This window comes from Leptosomus discolor, chromosome 13, assembly GCF_034619465.1.
Source record: "Leptosomus discolor isolate bLepDis1 chromosome 13, bLepDis1.hap2, whole genome shotgun sequence".
Classification (NCBI taxonomy): Eukaryota; Metazoa; Chordata; class Aves; order Leptosomiformes; family Leptosomidae; genus Leptosomus; species Leptosomus discolor.
Genome location: NC_141403.1, coordinates 1,686,754 through 1,706,704, shown reverse-complemented (window position 1 = coordinate 1,706,704; position 19,951 = coordinate 1,686,754). Strand labels below are relative to the sequence as shown.

General features: G+C 46.7%; 1 protein-coding gene across 1 annotated transcript in view; it reads left to right on the top strand.

Annotated features, from left to right (window-relative positions):
• The first annotated feature begins 12,289 nt into the window (after window positions 1–12,289).
• Window positions 12,290–19,951, top strand: part of CDH2 (cadherin 2) — a 111,986-nt gene continuing 104,324 nt past the window's right edge. Inside the window, exon 1 of the mRNA XM_086472757.1 lies at window positions 12,290–12,364. Within this exon, the coding sequence (XP_086328883.1) occupies window positions 12,290–12,364 (75 nt within the window). The remainder of the gene's footprint in view (window positions 12,365–19,951) is intronic.

Below are 19,951 nucleotides of genomic sequence, written 5' to 3'. Positions count from 1 at the left end.
AATGGAAAGTGTTTTCGGATCACTTATGGTTAAATGCTGAATTTCTCCCAAGGATGTGTGGAAGGAACCGTTCTGTTCTGCAGGGAGGAAAGAAGAGTGAGTGATTGCTGTGGGAAGCTCCTGTAGCCATTGCTTGAAAGGGTGCTCCCCACAAAGCCAGCACCGGAGCCTGAGGCCATGCTGCTCAGCCTTTTGCTGAAGATGTCCACTGGCATAATTTTTCCTTTCTTTTTCTTCATTTTTACCGCTTCCAGAGCCTTTTGTTCCAGTTTGGTCCCTTGGTCCTAGCATAAGGAACTATTTACTTCTCATCTGTCTCTTCACAGCTCTCTCAAAGCAAATATAATAATCTCCCAAACAGATCTTTTCTTCTTTATTTTCCTGTGGAGATATGTCTGCTTCTCAATAGAGAAAAGCTACCCCCTTTACACAAGCTGCAGCATGACAGAAATATCCCAGGCACTTGGTGACCCCTCTTCATAATATCAGTGCCAACAACAAAAAATAATCCTTTTCCCCTTTCCCACCTCCCACAAAGTTTTTGGGGAGCCGTTTCCAGCTACTCTTCTACCTTTGGATTTCTTTTGACTTCCCTTGAGAGGCTGAGCTATATTTGAAATGATTTTCTCCTATTCAAAGCTTCTCTGAAGCGTAGCTGGGTGTTTGACCAGCAATGTAAGACTTCGGTGGGTAGCTAGAAAAAAGAAACCCAGTTCGATGGTTGCTAAGAGTATCCTGCATTCACCAAAGCTATCCTTACTTTTTGAGGATGCTACCCAGAGGCAAGGCTTTCCTGAGGTACACAAGAATCTTACTCGAAACAGCCAATAGGCAAACTGGAAAGACGCACGAGGGTCCCCTTTATCATGATCTTTCCCTCATCTTACTCCCAACCACAGATGGTCTCCGGCTGCTGGAATGGCAGAGGGAAATACTAACTACCTGAGCAGCCACAGGAGAGTTTTCCTTCCTTGACACCTCAGCTTTCAGTTCTTTTTCATCACTTATAAATAATTATAAAATACACTGCAAAATTAATAGCATTCTGCAGTAACTGTTTAAGGGTAAGTAGTTTGCAATGTCTTAAAAATCTCCACTTGTGTTTGAATTGTCTCTCTAATGTGATTTTGGCCGTTTATGTTATGAAATCTCAGCAGCAGGAAAAACCGAGCGCACTAATGAAACCATGAGCCAATGTTCCTTCACTGCTTTTCATGATGGATCTGTCACTACAATAAGCATCCTTCTGCAAAGCAACACATTTGGTTGGGTTTTCCCTCCAAAGTCCTGTTTTGTCAGCTTTTGGGAGGAAAAGTGGAGAACTCACAAACACTTTAAATTCCAGCAGTCCAAGTACGAGCTGCAGCCACACCCCATCTCCGTACTGAAGTGACACCTGAGCACATATAAATTCCATTTGCCTCTTCTCCACAAGAGAAATGATGACCAGGAGACTGGGTCTCAGAAGCATGCGATGTTTAAAAGGTTCTCCCAGGAATTAATTGAAGGAAATTGCCGTTCTGTAACGAGCCTCATGTTAAGGAATACTTACCAGTTAGGAAGGAGACACATGTTGAAATTAGCTTATTGAGGATTCTTTGGCTTTATTGGACATGCGATACCAGGAAGAAAAAAATTTAGAAATTACTTTTAGATAAGCACCTCCTAAATGATCTGCTACTTGCTTCAGCAGGAATGTTGAGATATTTTGGGGAAGACGCTGTGAATGGATATTATACCTTTTACAGCCTTGTATTCACTCATACAACGCGTTCACTGGAGTTGCAAGGTAGAAGAGCATGAACCGCTGTTTACCTGCATCCCAAAGTTGCTGTCAAAGGAAAACAGAGCAGTTAAAATCCCCAAAACGTTTAAACTCTTTAGGAACGCGGGAGCGAGCCAGGCTCACCTCTGTGCCTGTAAGCAATAGTCAGGAGTTTGCTTTTGGACAGCACCCAGCAGAACACCGTCTTCAGCAGCAATAAGTGCCAGGTTTTTGTTTCCCCACCACTCCTCAAGAAGAGCCACTACTGTGATGTGAGGGGGCTGAGTCATGGTATGGATGCATATGCAAACTGTGCAGAAGCCACTGAAAGAACGAAGCCTTTCCAAAACCTAAATGTTACTCAGCAGAGCCATCCAGTTCAGGCTGAAGTTCGTGGGGCTCACAGAGCACCTGACTCTAGGAAGCGGACAGCCCCAGAGGCACAGTCATATTCATGGACAAAACTCCAAGCCAACCCAAGGCCTGGCATTTAGTGCAGACAATGCAAAGGCACAGCCATGGATCGTTCCCGTTGTGTTTTTTATGGATAAATACACACCACGGAATTCTTTGGTTTGATGCAACCACGATCCAGCTCCTCCCAACCATGGCACGTCCAGTATCAGCAGTCTTCTTCTGGTCCCCTCATCCTTCACTTTCTCTCTTGCCATTTCTTAGCCACTGACACAAGGCCCAGATTAGGAGGGATTTCCTCACTAGTTCTGAAAATCTTGTGTGTGCTTACAACTTACTGACTCACCTCCAGGTGGGATTACACATGCTTCTCTTCAGAAGCCTGGGACATGTTCAGGCAGAATCAAAGGGGACATGGCCGCTTCCATGGACACGGAAACTCGCTATTACATAGCAGTGGAGTGGGGCACTCCTGGCTTCCGAAGGGCGTTTATTTGTAGAGGCAATCTGGTCATGATGACTACAAATCAGTGCAAGGAGAGAATACGGAGAGATGTGAAGTGATGAGCGTGGGATGGAAGTGGAAGACTGCCAGAATCAGCACTGCAAAGAATGTATTTACAAAAGCTTCAGCACGCAAGAAAATGAAGGTTCTTCCTGTAAAAAAGCCAGACGCCTGGGAACAAATACTGAAGGGTGTGTTTCAGAGCAAGGAACACTATTTCGGGAAACTGTGGTTCTGACTGGGGAGGCATCTGATGTGATAACCAAAGCAACAGTGCGATGGAAGAGTTAATGCGATCACTGCGTTTGTTAACACGGGAGCATTAAGCAGGAATCTGGTACACATATTACTTCTGTTTTTCAAATCACTACAGCTGCTGGTGAAACACAGTGTGCAGTTCTAGCACCGATATTTCAAGCAGCCTGTTAAAAATTAGAGGGTCAGGGAAGAACTGGAACATTTATTAAATAATTGGGAACTGTGTGTTTTAGTGAAATACTCAAGGACTTTGATTTAGTCAGCTTGATGAGGAAAAAGCTTTGATTTATCAAAGGTAACTGGTCTGTAGTTCCAATACAGGGAACAGACACATGAAAAAGCAACTCTTCAGCTTAGTGCTGAAAGAAGTAACAGAAGTCAATGCCTGGAAATTAGACAAACTGGATAAATGCAGCCTACTCATGACACAGACATTTTTAAAGAGAAGGGTAACCATCCACTGGAACAACTTAGTACAGGTGACATTAGACTCTCCATCACCAGTAATTTTTAAATGAAAATTGGATTTTATTTTTTTTTTTTAATATAGTTCAAGCAGCAACTACTTCAGCAATGTTTTATAACCAATATTATATCAAAGGTCAGCCTTTAGACTTTTGTTCATTTAATCTAGGACATATAACATTTCCAATCTAACAATTTTAGGGTAAATCACACGCATGCATAAAGAATGCCTGAGTGCAAACCCTGTGAGGTATACAAGCATCTTCAATATCTACATGTTTCTCTCCAAAAACTATTCCTGGCTGTGCAATAACTGCGGTGCAATGTAGACACCCCTGCAGTAGCATCAGACCAGGTAGCTGCAGCACAAAGCTCAGCGCTGGATGCAAAATCCTGCTGCAAATCAAAGGGAATACTTGGGTGTTTAGCCCATGCTGAGCTCCCTGCTGCTGCCTGCAGCTCAGGAGCTGTGAGCAGACAAGGTTATAGCAGCAGCTGATGTTGCACCCTCTCCAAAGTGGTTCAGAGACAGGCCGAGGCGGAAAAAGTGTCTGGCCCCGACTTGCAAAGTAAGACTTTATACAGAAGAACCGTATTCATTGGGAAAATTTAACTGTAACAAGGCTTGCGGTGGATTCTGTCATTCTAAATCAAGCTTTCACGTCTGCCTCAAAACCATGCCCCTGCTCTGCACAAGTTCAGGGCCCTGTTAGGAAAGTCACTAGGCAATATTCTCAAGTCTGTGTTTTGAGAAGGTCAAAATAAATTATGAAAATGGTCCCTTATGACTTCAGAAAATATAAAAAACGTGGATGTGATCCATTATCAGTGGAGAAAAGGTAAGTCATTTTATTTTAAAGACAACAAATTAAACATCCCTATTGATGTATTTATTTTCCGAATCTGCACAGGTACTGAACTGAGCTCAACACAGAAACGAAGTTGGGGCTACAATTAAAAAATATAAATCCCCACCCTGAACTCCTGAATACTTCTGTTAAAGGCCCTGGGAAGAAACCAGACAAACTTTCAGAAAAGATGAGCACTCAGCAACTCCCATCGATCCTCAGGTCAGAAGCAGCGGAGCAGGGTTTATAAGGGGGAATGACGCAGATTTAGGGCTTTGGCAAAGGAGCTCTGGCTCACCTTGCCACGGCAGTTGTTAACACCTTAATGCAAACAACCCTCCTGTCCCTTGGTCTCAGAGCCATCATGCTTTTTTTTTAACCCACCACCCGGTAGGTGCCAGGGGGCACCGCTCAGCTGTTTCGCTCACACTGTTGGTGAGTCCAAGCTAACCTGGGGGACCGCAGACTGGTGAAGAGGAGTGCAAGCACGTGTTCCCCGCAGCTCCGGGCACAGACACCTCTTGGGAGGAGACAGGGTGAGCAGCTGTTAACGGGAGCAAACCACAGTGCCACAGGAAAAAGTGGGTGTTTGTTTGAAGAGCTTAGTTGCAGACACAGCCGTGCCTGCAGAGACCAGACTTTCCACAGGACATACCTGGCACTGTGAGGACAAAACCCCAAGTCTTCAGGCTGCCAGGGGTCTAATGTAACCAAGGGAGAATATTCTTCCCCTACGAATAAATGTTTAGAGACTTCCTAACTTCCAGGTTAATGATCCGGTCCTGTAAATTCAGATAGCATTTGGGCACATTTTAGGCTTGCATTGCTGGAAAACACAAAGAAGATCTCCAAAGATCTCTATTTTAGAGAAGAAAGACATTTTGAAGTCCTACTAATGTAAAAATGATTCAAAAAACAGGAAGGTTTTTTTTTTCAATCATTAGATTTCTCTGAAAAGTATGTAAAATATTTCTGCATGGCCACTTCACTGTGTGTCAAATTTTAACTTGGACTGAATTTCTGCAGACAAATGGTGAACGCTTTTAATAACAGCACTTGTATTATTAATCTACTTGTCAATAAAAACAATTTTTCAGATGCTTGAATCCACAATTTCCTAACTTTCTAAATACCCTAAACTTTGTGAATCCTTGGAACAAAACATGTACGGTGCTTACTTTAACCTGCAATTTTTGTCAACAATGGCTGTGATCTAAAACTCAATTCTTGTCTTTGCATTTTCTCTCCTCGTAGTAAAAAAAAAGATATCAACAGTGTATTAATTATATCATCATGCTGGGCCATTTTATATCCTACCTTCATATTTCCTATGGAAAATATAACTACCACTATTACAATCCACGGCAAAGGAAGGTATCTATGAAGTGTAACTACAGCTCACACTGACAACAGTTTCTTCCCTGGAGGAAGACGTATGTTCTGTTGTTTTGTGAGGAAATCTTAAAGCACTACGATTTTTTTCCCCCAGTATTGCATCCAAGAGAACTATTGTCTCAACCACTTTCTTCAGCTCACTCTCTGATACATCAGTCAGACCCAGCTCCCCCTCCGTGCTGTCGGGGCCTTTCGAGGGGAGCACCAAACCCATGGAAACAGACAGTCCCTATCACCTCTCTGGTGCTTAATACAACAGAAAGCATGGGAAACTCCAGAGCAGCAACTCCAGTCTCCAAACAGGGGACGTTGACTTGCTCTGTGAAGATGGCTTGTTTGCAGAATTTTTGCAACACAGTAGTTGTTGCGGGAATAAGAGGTATATGAGATGCAGACACATCCGTCAGGGGATATAGCTGTGAAACTCTTCTGAACTGTAACAACATAATTTTCAGATCTGTAACAATGCCAGATTTTGGTCAACTTTAACAGCAATTGAAAAAGGCAGAACCGCAACATAAGAATCACGCTCCTCCCAGAGTTAAAGTTTGTGCTCCGGAGCCTGGAGTAAAATCCCGCAGTGAGACGGCAGTAAGAATTTTATAACAAAAATAAAGTGACATATTTTCCTTGATCTCGTTCTTCAAAAAGGACAAAGGATTTTTCTGAAGTTTTCAAAAAGCACTTGGCTTGAAACAGCCAGTCAGCCCAGAGAATTCAATCTCGTTAACTAAAATAGGGAAATATTATAGGAAACGAAAATAAGATTTGGGGATAGAAAATATTAGGCAAATCTAACTACAGGCTTTAAAAATTCTGTTTAATAATGAAAGTGGCAATCCACATGGCAGCTCTTACAATTTCATTAAAGCAAAATATTACAATTTCATTAAAGTAAACGATTGTCTATGCGGGTTTACCATAAAGAATTAGGGTTCCAGTTTCTTAATTTTTATTACCTAGAAGTCAGGAGCAGTAAGATTGGTCTTCTGGAAATTTCCAGCATTTCTTTTTTGTGGGTGTTACATACACAGACTTCCAGAGAAGCCAACAGGTTCATTCACACCAGCGAATTCTGACAACGGCTACGGAAGGAGCCTGGGAGCCTGCAGACTGCGTGAGTCAGGAAAAAGTGAGACTTCTGATCCCAAGACAATAAAATGATTACTTGATTTCATTGGAAAGCCAATCAAGAAAAAGGAAATACTTCAGTTCAGATAAGTGATTTATTAGCAAATTAAACAAAAATGAAAACTTATTTACTGAAGGCAGCTTTGTAAGAGGCAAGTCCACCTCCTTCTACCGGCCTATTCGATATGAAGCAGTTCTACAAAACTGTCAAAATTTCTTTTGTGTGATTGGAAATGATCATAGGCCCTTGTTACAAGCTGTCATCCTTTCAGCCCTTTGTCACACCGTATGATTAAGGCCTTGTTCTGACTGAATAGAGATGCTATTCTGATCAGAAGATCTTCTCTATCTCGACTTTCAATAGAAACTCTCCAGGCCCAACAGCTTGCAGGCACTGGGCAGCGATGCTGAATGAGATCCCTGGGAGAATGAATTACAAGCACTAAGCTTGACTATGTTGATTCCCAAATCATCACACTGAAGGTACAGACATAAAGCCAATTACACAATATGCAAATATACTGTCTCACATCTGGATTACATATTCTCAGCTTCTTCTCCATAGAGAAATCCTTTGCAGAAGTTACTAGCAATTAACCGAAATATAACTACAGTGACAGATAAGATTTAGCTATCAGAAAAAGGAAACAAAAAGTCCTCTTCCACCAAATCATATATATATATATATATATATATATATATATATATATATATGCACATGGCAACAGAAAGAGATTGAGGTTGCTGAGTGTTGCTAAAGCAGAAACAGAACTGCTGTGTACAACATTCTTCCATCCTAACCCAGCTGATTTACAAATTTAAGCACAACAGCCCACTAACTGCTGCAGCTGTAGTTACCTTTCCATGTCTTGCACTGTCTTGATGTAAGAAACAGGCTGCAGAAATATGCAGGGCTGTGGATGTTAGGGAACGATACTGCCAGAAAAGCCCATGTGGATAACTTGGTTAAGTTCTGTAACAAATCACAAGATATAGTCGAGTAAATATTACTTACTGCTAAGACTGCCTTTTTTTTTCCTCTCTCTGGGACTATTAAAAGGACAATTTGAACTTAGGGGTTTCTTAGTTGACATAGGTGATCAACATGAAAAAGCAGATTTAGAAAAAACACTCAGACCAGGTAATTCGAAGGGTCATACCTATTTTACTGACGTAAAAGAAAGACAGCAGTACTAACAACCATGTTTTAATTATCCCAATTTTTAAAATATGTTAAGCTGTTTTGGCATCGGTGCCACTCAGTTTTTCTTTCCCACGACGCTATCTACATAGAACTGCATTCTCCCTGGCTGTGCATGATTATCTGTTTCCTAAAACAATCATTTTCAAGTGTTGCCAAACAACTAACAATCTTACAATTCAGAAAAATCCACCCCACCCCCCCCGCCCCTTAGGCATTTACATGTGTGAATTTGCTATATAGAATATAGAAATTTGCTTTTTCCCCGTTGCCTGTCACAGAGTACTCAGAATAAGTCTGGGTTCTCAAGGGGTTCACAGAGCCCAAGTTAAAAAACGTTGTCCTAAAAAGTTGGATTTTTGTTTTTGTTAGTGCTTCTTCCTCTTCTATTAAAAGAATATCCCAAGGAATTGGGGTGAGCTGGTAGTGCGGGCAGCCTGCGTGTCCTAGTAGGAAACAACCACTGCTTTTTCCACTATTGTGATACAACTCAGTAAAAAGCATTGGATGCCCTCAGAGCCATCAATTAGGTGCGCATGCGTGTGTGGGATTTAACAAATTAAAAATATTTCTTCGTATGAATGAAGAATATGAATGAAGTAATGAAAAATAACTGTGTAAACTAATATGCCCTTAGTACTTTTGCTTGGTACGTTTACCCTTCCATCTCGCGAATACCCAGGCACACGAACAGGGGTATGCCTGTGTGCAGCGTGACTCCATTTGCTGAGATCACATGTAAAAATGTTTGTCAGAACAAGGCCTAAACTGCCAGTAAAGTGCTTAATTTGCATGGTTTGAATTGAGGAGAGTAGTAGCAGCAGTACCTGGCAGATTAAATGTAAGGATAGACCCCCAAGGGAAAAGGTTGTTTTTTTTTTTTTTCCAGAATATTTGAAGCCATGAGCAATCTAGTATGTTCCAAATTGAAAACATTCATTTTTTACAAAATTTTTATGAACCCTAGGAATGAAAATTAATTTGGACAAGTTGAAAGAGAGACTCAACTCCATGACTAACATGGGAATTACCCTAATCCTCTCTTCAACTTAATCATGGAATTTTAACAAGGTTTTTCTGGAAGCCCTTGAGATCTCCTAGGTTGAACACTAGCTTATGTCCGTTATTTTTATACTAGTTAAAACACACTCATAAATGCAATCTGTGGCTGAGTTATGAGATGAACCCTTTGAGTTCTAAATCACTTGTTTGAATCTTGGCCAGAAGCTGCCACTGTTCGCTGGGTTTGCATGACATACCTGAAAAGGCTTGATGATCTCAGCCTCGTAGCTGTTCTAACTCTGAAGCTCCACCTATGACTACTTAACACCAGATTATTTTGGGGGGGGGGGGGGAAGCTGTTTATGCTCTTGGGTTTATGCTACAGATGACCAGCATAAGCCCTGAGGAATCATCCATGCCTGGAAGCAATGCACAAGTTTCTCCTCTGCTCTGCTCTCCCAAACATACGCCTCTCCCCCAGAAAGAGATGAGCTGCAGACGTTGTACCTCGAAAGGTATAACCCACCCCTGCTCTCTTAGTTTCTCTTTCTCACAGCACCCAGAACTAGGAAACTCCATCAACCAGAGGAAACTTACGGTTATGACCGTGTAAATGAGGGAAGCCAACTGCCTGATCAACGAAACGTGTTCAAGGGGAAGAGATTCAGTAAAATGATGTTGGCGAGAGCAATTTTTCTGCCAGTGTTACTATTTCTGCTAAGTAAATTCAAAGGCAGCAGCAGCAGAACCGTAAGAAGCACCAGCCAGAGCTCAGATCTGGTAACCTTCCAGATATGCTGCAGAGCATTTTATTTTTTCAGGCCTTCAGGGATGGATGGGTCGAGGGAGATGAGGGGCCAGGCTCATTTAGATCATAGGTAATTACCCTCATTGGACAGTCGGTTTATGGGGTTGTTTATATTGTGTGCTTTGCGTTTTGTAGAACACTTGTAAGAGTGAACAAATGCTCAAATACAGTCATTAGCAAATGTTAATATGTCTACCTACCAGAAAATACAAACAGGAGTCTGTTACTCAGGGCAAGTCACCGCCCCGTAAGCAAACCCAAGCAAAGGCTTTAGCATTGCTGGAGCACGGGCACACGTCCCATCAGGTGCAAACCCTCCCTTGGAACAGGGTATAAACACCAGCTGTGCCCTCCCTGCTCACTTCCCCCCAGTCCTGCGCTCAGTTTTAACGCAGAAGCTCATCCCCAGCCGTCGTTTCCCTCATTTCGCGTTCTTGGAGCTGATGGCTTCGGTAGGACTGCATCTCTGAAAAGGGTGGGAGGGGTGCGGGGGGGCTGTTTTTCCCGCCGGGTCTGCCTCTCCTGGGCTCAGTCTCATTTGCCTTTTATCCCTGGCAGGTGGCTCCCGGGTTGTCCGAGCCTTGCCCTGCCCCGAGGGGGCGGCACCGGCACCGGGGGCGCATCTCCCCGGGCTGGGGGGAGCAGCCGCACCGCAACTGACCGGTATTTTCAATCTCGAAGCTATGAAATCGGCGTCGTACTAGCACGTACTTACCCCGCCTTTTCCCCGACCAGATATAAAAGCAAATCCGCTGTTTCCTTTCAAAACAGGAGCATGGCGTTTTGCGTTATCTTCTAAAGCAATGGGGGAAGAAAAAAAAACAACAACACACCAAGCAGAGAAACTGAGTGTTTTTCTTGCAAGTTCAAGTGTAAAATAAGATGCTCTAAAATAAATAACGCACCATTTTGAACCAACGCTTCAAGAGATTGTCTAGGGGCCAATGGCTACAAAACCTGCCCTTATTAATGTCCCAGGATGGGAGAGCTCTGATGCACGGACACAAAACAACTTTGCTCAGTGACCTGTGGACGAGAGAAAATCCGTGCCAGCTCCGCAAGTGACCCAGCACTGATACTTGCTGCTGTAACTGTTCACTCAGCAACACTCCCCAGTTCCGCTATGCACGCTGACATTTTTTGGACCCGCGGACCGCAAGCCCCAGCCAAGCTTTTTGAAAACATTTGCTGATAAAATTCAGCAGGTAGTTTGGGGGGAAAAAAAAATAGAGGAGGAGTGTGTGGGTGTAAAAACTGAAAGGAAAAAAAAAAAAAAGCTAACCCGTTAGGAACAGTTGAGCGAAACTCGCTACGCCGCCAGCCCCCGCGGTGCCGCGCAGGGGGGTCCCAGAGCCGCCCCCCTCGGGCACCACCGGCGCCCCCGCCGCTGCATCGACCGGCCCCTACCGAGCACGGCGGGGACGGGTCCCTCCTTCCCCCTGCGAGTTCCCCCCTCGCCCCTCAAACAATCGCAGCACACCGAGTGGGTAGGTTGGAATTTATCCAGCCCCCCCCCCCCCCAGCCCCCCCTTAGCTGCTGGCGTTGCGGGGTGCCCCGGCGCTCCTGCTGCCCCCCAGCGCCGGCTTCTCGGGGGAGCGAGGCGGGGCAGCCCCATTCGCAGGCGGCAGCGATCCCCGGTGCCGTGCCGTGCCGTGCCCATTGGCCGTGCGGCCGGCTGGGAGCGAGGGGAGGCGGAGGGGGAGCTGCCGGCAGCAGGCAGGGAGGCAGGCGGGCACCGGGCGAGCGCACACACACACACACGCACACACGCACAGAGGCACGGCAGGGGCTGCTGGGGTATTGTTATCCTTGTGCTTCAGCGGAGGGTTTTGCGTGCAGGGGGAGGGGTGGAGGGAGGAGAAGAAAGAGGGAGAGAGAGAGAGAAAGTGCGGGGCGAGCAGGCAGCAGGGGCTGGGGCCGGAGCAGCGGCGGTGGTGCTGGCGTGCCCGGGCTGAGGCGCTGAGCTGAGCCGCCTGCCCGAGCTCGCTGGGGGGGGGCACGATCCAGGCGTGGGGAAGGCAGCCAGCAGAGAGGAGCCGCCGCCGCCGCCGCCGCACCGGCCTCGCAGCAGCAGCAGGAGCAGCAGCAGCGACTACTTCTTTCTTATCTCCCAGCCTTTTGTTCGCCCATCCTCCTCCTCCTCTTCCCTGCCCACCCTCTGCACCGCGGAGGGGGCTCGGCAGAGAGAAAAGCAGCCTGACCCAGAGCTGAGTTTCACCCATCCTCCGCCCCCCTTTCTCTCTCTCTCTCTCTCTTTCCGTCTCTCTCTTCCCCCGCTGCATCGCTGCCCATGAGCTAGAGCGGCAGCCGGCAGCCAGCGCCGCGGCAGCGGGCTCCGGCAGGCGGGGGCAAGACGCCGTTCTCAGCCCCCCGGCAGCTGCCGCTGCCCGACCCTCCCCGCTACTCCCCTCGCCCCGCTCCGCGGGCTCCAGCCGCGCTCCGGGACTGCTGGGGGCCGCCCTGCCGCCGCCGCCGCCGCCGCCCCTCCTCGCCTCCATGTGCCGGGTAGCGGGAGCGCCGCCGCGGATCCTGCCGCCGCTGGCGCTGATGCTGCTGGCGGCCCTGCAGCAGGTAAGCACCGCCGGCGGGGAGCGGGGCCGGGGCTGCGTCTCTTTGTTCCCCTGCGGGCGGCGGTGCCCGGGGAAGGCGGGAGAGCCGGGGGCGGGAGAGCTCCGCCGCTAAAGTGGGGGTCTCGGGGAGGGGGGGGGGGGGTAAGGGAAGGCGGCAGTCCCCGCGGCCGGGGTGCCCCGCGGTGGCTTGTGGCCGCCCGCGCGGAGCCACCTGCTCGGGGGCAGCCCCGCCGGCGGGCGCCGCGCTGCGGAGAGAGGGGAGCTTGTGCCCGCGGGCGGCTGAGAGGGATGGGGACGGGGATGGGGATGGGGGGGGTCCCCGGTGCGTGGGGGGTGGCGGGGCCGCTGCTGAGGGGACATGGATTCCCCCCCCCCCTTCGCTTCTGGGAGAGCAGGTGCCGGAGGATGGAGGGGGGGGCTGTCCGGTGTCCGCTCGGCCGGCAGGAGGACGGGACTTCGGCCCTGCGGTGGGCGCGGGGGACGAAGTACCGGAGTGGAGGGACGGAGCGGACATCACCCCCTCCGCCCCGCGTGGGGAAGCGGGGCGGGGGTGCCAGAGAGGTGCCGGGCAGCGGGCAGCCCCCTCAGGCGGCTGGGGACTGGGGGGGGGCAGCAGCCTTTGAGGGCCGCGCCTTGGCCACCCCTGGCTCCCGTGCCCGCTAATCCCTTCCCGGGAAGAATTTAATCAGCCTCCGCCTGTGCGCCGGGCTTCCCCACCCCCTGCCGTTAACGGGAATTTCCACTAGGACGGGTTCGGGCTTCGAAGTGTTTAATTTATTATTATCAAAGTCTTGCTGCTGCCTCCCCCCGGCGGCCTCGTCGGGGCGGCCCGGGCGGGCTCCCCACCTGCCCCGCACGGCGGGGTCCCGGACGGACAACCGGGGGGCACCGCTAGCCGGACTGCCCCGAGGGAGGGGGGTCTCTCGGTGGAGAAAAGCAGCGGTCTGCGGGCCGGCGCCCCTGCGAGGGGGGTCTGGGGCGAGATGGGACTGACGGGACGCTGGGGGGGGGGGAGTACAGCGACGACAAAATGGATCCTGGTTGGGGCGTCCCGAACGAGCGCGGAGCCGGGGGTACGTGTGGAGGGTGGCGGTGGGTTCCCCCCTCGCTTTGTGCTCGCTGAGCTCGTCTCCGGCGCGGCGCCGGGGGGGGGGGGGGGGTGGTGGTGGCGAGGGCGGTAAGTCTGAGGGACAGATGGCGCAGATCATCGCCTCTTAATGGTATTTACGGTTGGGGCATTTCTGGCGGGCCGGGGGAGCGGGTTGAGGCGAGGCCGGCGGCGGGGACGGGGTGCCGGGGCGGCCGCGGCGCCCTCCCGCCGCGCCTGCAGCGGCTGGCGCAGGGCAGGGGGGAGGCGGCGGCGGCGGCCACTGTCCATGGTGCAGCGCACCCGCCGCCTCCGCCGCAGCGGGGGCAGGAGGGGCCCTCCCGCCTTCCCGCCCTCCCGCCTTCCCGCCTCCTCTTCCCTCCCGCTCCGACACCCCCGTCCCCTCACGGGGTGCCCGGGCGGTTGAGTCCTACCCCGCGGTCCCTAAAACGCTTCTCGGGGGGGGGGGGGGTGAGGGGGGGGTGATGACTTGCTGCACCGGGCGAGCGAGGTGCTGAAACGCTGCTCCGCGGCCCGCCGGGGGTTTTTCCCCGGGGAGGACGCGGGGCGGGCGGGCTGGCGTGGCGCTGGGGTGTCCGGCCGGGCTGGAGCGTGTTCGTGTGAAAGCAAGGCACCCTGCTCAGAAACTTGTGACAGTGCCGCTGGCGGGCTGGGGTTGGGTCGGGGTGGTTTTGGAGGGTGGTGTTGGGTTTTGGGTGGGTTCGTTGGTTTGTTTGTTTGGTTTTTTTCTTGTACTGCTGGATTTTTGGTTGGGTCTGTTTTTTGACTTTTTTTTTTTTTTTTCCTTCTGTCCTCCTCTAGCTGTTAGTATCTCAGCATATCTGTACCTGCAGCTTTTCTCTTGCAAGTCCTTATGTGCTGTTTATTGTATGTGCTTTGTGTTTAGTCTTCCTATCTCAATAAATCTTTAAAACACAAATTCTGCGGTAAGCTTTTATTCCATGTTTGTTTGGGTTTTTTTTCCTACCGGGAGCAGGTTTGAAATTAAAGCACAAGCTATGAATTAAGGACAGGAACTAGCCGTATTGCTTTTATGTATCACTCAGTGTCACTGGCACGTTACGGTTCGGGAATCCAATTTCCCCCTTGTTTGGGTATCCATTAAATCAAGTTAGGGTTGATTTTTAATAGTGTGTAACAAAATTGGAACTTGGTATGAAATGAGATTTATAGACCTGTATCTGTACACCACTTTCATTTTAAAAGCTTTTTTTCCCCCCTTCCTCCTTTCATGCATACTGCAAAGAACCCTCACAAGCTAGATGCAGTGCTAACTTTTTTTTTTCCTTGTCATCGTACCTACTGCTGTTGTAGACGGTTGTCTGTATCGGGTTCTTTTGAAATGTTGAACCTCTCTACTTAGTTTTTTCTCTCTGCAGCCCAAGAGCTTTCTACGTTTATTTTCTGGCGTTATTGATGACTTCGTTATTCATCAGCAATGTAGAAAAGCCATCGTTATGGAATTGCTTGAAAGATTGTAACTGGAAGCAGGTTTTAAGGCAGATCTGTGGGTGCTGCTTATGTTCAGGAAGTAGGGCTTGAGATTTTTGGCAATATGTACTGCTATGGGATGTAAGAGAACGAAAGCAGCACTTTATTTTGCTGGTTACCAGAACAGTACGAGTCTGGAAGTAGTATGGGAAAAAACCTGACAGAAGAGAGGATAGAAGGAGCGAGGCTCACTTCTCTGGCCAAAACAACAGTTCCAGTTTTTGGAACTGGGTTAACAACAGGGTTGAAGAAGCAATGGGAATGCTAGCACGAGTTCACAGGAATGAAACTGCTGTTGGTTAAAAATGAACTGGAAAGGGGAGCAGAAATTAAGTGCTCAAAAAAGGGAATATTTTTTTTTTGAACATATAAGGTGGTTGGGTCACTTTGTGGATGTTGTCCTTTTCTGTATCACAAACAAGTCAACAGTAAAGCAGTTTTGGAGCCTTTTGTGCCTCGGTGACTGGTTCGAATTTGAATTACGATGACAGAGGACGTAAGTTATTACCCTCTGCAGGCAGTTTTGGTCTTATTCCAGGTCTTAGCGAATGTATCCGGGTGATAAAGCTGCTGCCCTAAATGACTCTCCTGTTCAGCCACCTCCGCTGCGAATCCGGCAGTGGCGTTTCTTGCCGGCTGCACCCCTCGCAGTCGCTGGCAGGATTGGGGTGAGGCGGAGTGGTGCAGTTCTGTGCAGAAGTGGCAGTGAGATCTCCCGTTGGGGGGTGCATCTTCTGTCTCTGGTAATACACCTGTGTCTTAGATTATTATTTTTTTTAATCAGTCTATTTTAAGTAATATAGTAGATAAGTGGTTGTATAAGCACAACAATGAGTTTCAGGGTGTCTCTCTTTAACAAATCAGGCTCCAGCGTCATTAACTCCTTTCGCAGTGAATGGAATACCTTTTAAAATGCATTTCATAAAGCCCAGAACAGGACAGTTATGTGAGTGGCTCAGCCTTTTTGGATGTAGATCTTTCTCTTCTGGTTTTGCTTTGTCTTCAAAGAATCTATCTGAAAAGTTAAATGTGGCAGGATATTGCAGCAAAGAGCTCCCTAATCCTTGTCTGTCTGGTCTAGGTGATACTGATACCACTGACACATCCTCAAAATTCAGATAATTGCAGAACTGAGGGAAGAAAAATACAGGTATCTCTTTGGATATTAAACTGGATATATAATTTTAAAATTTATTTTGTGAAAAGACTTTTTTTTTTTCAAACTGCTTTTTACATCTGTCACAGGAGAGATAAGGTCGCTTAAGTCGACAGTGAATTTTTGGAATCAAAATCTTTGGCTGACAAAACAGGAGATAATTTTGTGTATTAAACAAGTTCTGATTATCTGAGCAGATACTGTAGCAGGCTCAGAAATATGTGCTGCTGTAACAGAAGGTACATATTCTCTTGTATTGTCAATTTATGTCTTTTTAATAAATGTTATGTGTTTTCTAGAAAGCCGCCTACTGCTCTCTCTCCTCCTGGGTAGTACTGCTACCTAGGCATGCAACTTAATATGCTATAAAGATGAATTGACAGGTTTTTATGGTACCTGTTTATAAAATATGGCCTGAAATGACCATATTTTTGAGCTACATCTAGCTGAGAATGTGTAATTCAAAAACTTCCCATCTATTGTTTTTCTTTCTGCTTCCAGAAATTGGAGGAACTCCCAGAAACATCACTGGAAAAGCCCTGTCATGTCCCATCTGAATTAGTTTCAATGATGCTTTTATGTCGATAATTTAATTTTTTAATAACTGAACACTGTAAGACATTGGACAATTTAGTTGTGACAGAAGTGCATGTGTATATTTAAAAATAGTTTGAGGAAGTTGTGAGTAAAGTTATTTTTACTCAATGCAGACAGCCTTGCGTAAGGGACTTCGTGTCATGTGGTAAGGAGCAGGAACTGTTGAATGGCTTTTCTGGCCTGACTAAGAGGATCACTTACCAGTTAAACTCTCTGTCTCTCGCTGGGTTTGTAAATGGTTTTTTTTGGTTGTTTGGTTTGTTTTTTTTTTTTTCTTTTTTAAAAAAAAAAAAGTTTAGAAAGCTCACAGTAGTTTCAGTAGTTCACCAGCGCTCCCATTAGGATGAGAATTTAATTTATTCTGAACAATGTACACATACAAAACATGAGTCTGTTCCTCAAAGTCTGTGCAACCTCTAACGTTCCCTGGTGTTTTTATTTTAAATTGCTTTTTGTTACGAAGCATAGGAGGAACCTGGAGTGTCCTTACTGAATCGCCTGCGTACTTCCACCAGCCCAGTGGCCCTCGCTGAGTGTGGGGTGCAGCGAGGCATATCGGGGCTGGAGAGTGATGGGAGCAGAAGGAATACTTAACATCTTCTGCAACAGCGATGGGAATTACGGTAGCACTTCTCCTCGCTCGCCACTGAGCTGAGACTCACTGGTTGGCAGAGTTAATACTGGCATATGTAGAGGGGAGAAAAGGGGGTGTGCGTTATTGCAGGGCAAGTTTAGGGAGGATTTGTATTTTGCTAAAGCACGTTTGTAGTTTGTGATTGATCTGAGAGGGACCTTTTTCACCTGGGTGTCGGGCTGTGCTGCCATTCACCTTGAGAGGTAGATAACAAAGTCTGTGTGATTCATCTGATTTGATCCTGCAGTTCTCACTGAAAGATCATGGGAGCTCCGTCTGAATAAAGAGGGGAAATTAGGCTTTCTATTTTTAAATGGCTTATGAAAACAGATAGGGGATCAGCAGCTTCCAAGATGGAAGGTGTATCGCTGCCAAATCTTTGCAACGTTTCACTTAAACTATTTGGTTTTAGTCAGTGTTCATGTATTTAATTAAATACCATGTTTCCAAAAGGCGCGTTTATCCTCTCCTCTAGGCACTCCTTGACATATTTAAAAAATATATTTTTACCAACAGACTCCTCTAGGGACTGCTTCATTCCTTATAATTAGCATATAATTATCACCCAGCAGCCAAAGACATAGTTAAAATTTTGTGATCCCCCAAAAGAGTTCTTCCAGATAGGCCTTGCAAGGCCTTCCCTGAAGGCTGGGAAAACGTGGCATCCTCCTGTACGTGTTCGCAGCAGTTTTTGTGGGCAGAGATGTTCACCGTGAGCAGTGCAATGGCTGTTACAAAATCGGAGAGAGGTTGTTTCCTCTCGTGGAGAAGTGAGAACCTATTGTCAAACGTAGAGCTGATTTGGGGTTTTTTTAGTGTTAAAAATGTGACTTAGCCTTACAGAAATTTGGGGTTGTTATCACAGTTGAAATTTTAAGACGTCCTTCTCTGATAGGAGCTGTGGCTTCTTTGGAGAACCACATGTCTTGGAAGATGCAGTGCTCCATGTTCTAGTTGGGGGAAAGGGAAAGTCCAAACTGGGCTACGGCTTTGTGCTACGTGGGGTATACTAAATAAATGTCTCCACGTTTGATAAAGCAAACGAACGTTGTCTCCCTGTTGAGGTTAACAGAATAGGCTACAAACATGGTTCGTGAGACACTCCGGTTTGTAAAGCTACAGTAACCTGTAGTAACCAGTGATGGTTTAAGGCAACTCATTTTAAACCAGATGGTAGCATGAAAGTTGCAGGTCCTGTTATTTTGGGAAAGTGTTTGAGAGCTTTAAGGAGCTGGATTTTCTGATCTAAAGTCTTCTGGTTCATGAAGCAGAGCACTAATTAGATATAACAAAAGCCATTTCTGGTGTAACTTGAATGACCTCTGGGAGGACGTAGCCTGGCACCCACTTTGGAAGCTTTTGACTTACAGAACAATTTGAATGAAAGACACTTTTCTTTGTCTCCAGTTGCAATCTACAGCTGAAAACGAATAGTACTTGACTACAGTTGCTGGAGTACTGAATACCGTGAGGGTGTAAACTGTTGTAGCTCTTCTTTGCAGCAGGTCGGAGATTAAGAACAAGCTGCTGAACATTTTCAGGTTTCATCTAAAGCATTTCAGAGGTGTGTCTGTCCTCCTGCAGAGTATCTTTCATATGCCTTATGGTAGTAAGTAGAAGCTTGTCACAGAGTAAGGCCCACCTTATAAAGCATATCCCACTGTGTCAGATGATGTGCGTACACAACACTAGGAATCTTTCGATCCGTTTTTAGAGTTACCTCGGTTGTGAATGGGTGTTGGGTACCATCTTGGCCTTTAAATTAGTGAAGAAACACCCAGTCTTTAAACAGAGTCACAAATGTTTCTGTGATCTGTGCTTAAGTTGAATATTACTGTCTTAATTGCAAATGAATGTTGGTTATTAAGGAGGAAGAGCTCAAATACCCCATTCCTGCTCTGTCATACATATAATTATGTCAGACGTTGTTTTGAGCTTCGCACAATAATGCCCTGTGAATTGGCTGGACTTGGCAACTAGCAGCTGTATTATGTCCAATTATAACTGTATAGTATGCTAATTTCTCTGATGCATACCCCTCTGTTTCTCCTTTTACTACCTAGGCTTATTTTCCTAGAGGAGTAAGCTACTTTGAGAATAAAAGAAAGCAATCTTTCAAAAACAGCTATCCTTGCTCTTTGGTACAATCAATATTAAGAAATCTAATGTTGTAGTACATGCAGATGCGAACAGTGGAAAAGCAGAGACTGATAATTCAGATTAATAGCTACTGGTGAACTCCAGTGGTATATGGCATATGCAGAGAGAAAAAGATCAGCCCTGTTTGAAAGCTGTGTTGAAGAGCCCAGTTCTGCAAATTTAGGATGCGTGTTGTGATACTAAATTGCTCCAGCAGTGGTGTGGTGAGCTTGCATTTTTAAATAGCTGTTTCTTTACAGAATTGCATTCTAAATGTAGTTACTTTTTAGGAAGTACAGAAATTGGAAAGAGGTATTAGTCCAGAACTCTCAGCACTAATGAAGCAATTCTGTCTGGCTCTATCCTTGTTTTAATTTATAATCTTTTCACAAGTGTGAGGCCTGTATTGTTGGAAGACTCTTACTGGTGGTGTTTAGAAAAAGATGTAAACACGAATCCTTTA